The sequence below is a fragment of the Penaeus monodon genome, chromosome 24 (genome assembly GCF_015228065.2).
Source record: "Penaeus monodon isolate SGIC_2016 chromosome 24, NSTDA_Pmon_1, whole genome shotgun sequence".
NCBI classification, from domain to species: domain Eukaryota; kingdom Metazoa; phylum Arthropoda; class Malacostraca; order Decapoda; family Penaeidae; genus Penaeus; species Penaeus monodon.
In genome coordinates, this window is record NC_051409.1 from 26,036,629 (window position 1) to 26,037,103 (window position 475).

At 61.7% G+C, this 475-nt stretch overlaps 1 protein-coding gene across 1 annotated transcript in view; it reads left to right on the top strand.

Annotated features, from left to right (window-relative positions):
• LOC119589006 overlaps positions 1 to 82 on the top strand; it is an 864-nt gene extending 782 nt beyond the window's left edge. Inside the window, exon 2 of the mRNA XM_037937600.1 lies at positions 72 to 82. Within this exon, the coding sequence (XP_037793528.1) occupies positions 72 to 75 (4 nt within the window). The 3' untranslated portion in view covers positions 76 to 82. The remainder of the gene's footprint in view (positions 1 to 71) is intronic.
• Positions 83 to 475: the final 393 nt, after the last annotated feature.

A 475-nucleotide genomic window follows, 5' to 3' on the forward strand; every position in this document is an offset into this window, starting at 1 on the left:
AAGAACTCCTCAGGTTAGATTCAGGCTGTGTGCATGAGAGGGACGGGGGGGGGGGGGGATAACTCGCTCAGGTAGATTCAGGTGTGTGCATGAGAGGGACGGGGGGGGGGGGGAGAACTCGCTCAGGTAGATTCAGGCTGTGTGCATGAGAGGGGCGGGGGGGGGGAATTCGCTCAGGTAGATTCAGGCTGTGTGCATGAGAGGGACGGGGGGGGGGGGTGGAGAACTCGCTCAGGTAGATTCAGGCTGTGTGCATGAGTGGGACGGGGGGGGGGGGGAGAACTCGCTCAGGTAGATTCAGGCTGTGTGCATGAGAGGGACGGGGGGGGGAGAACTCGCTCAGATAGATTCAGGCTGTGTGCATGTAGGGACGGGGGGGGGGGGGAGAATTCGCTCAGGTAGATTCAGGCTGTGTGCATGAGAGGGACGGGGGGGGGGGGGAGAACTCGCTCAGGTAGATTCAGGCTGTGTGCAT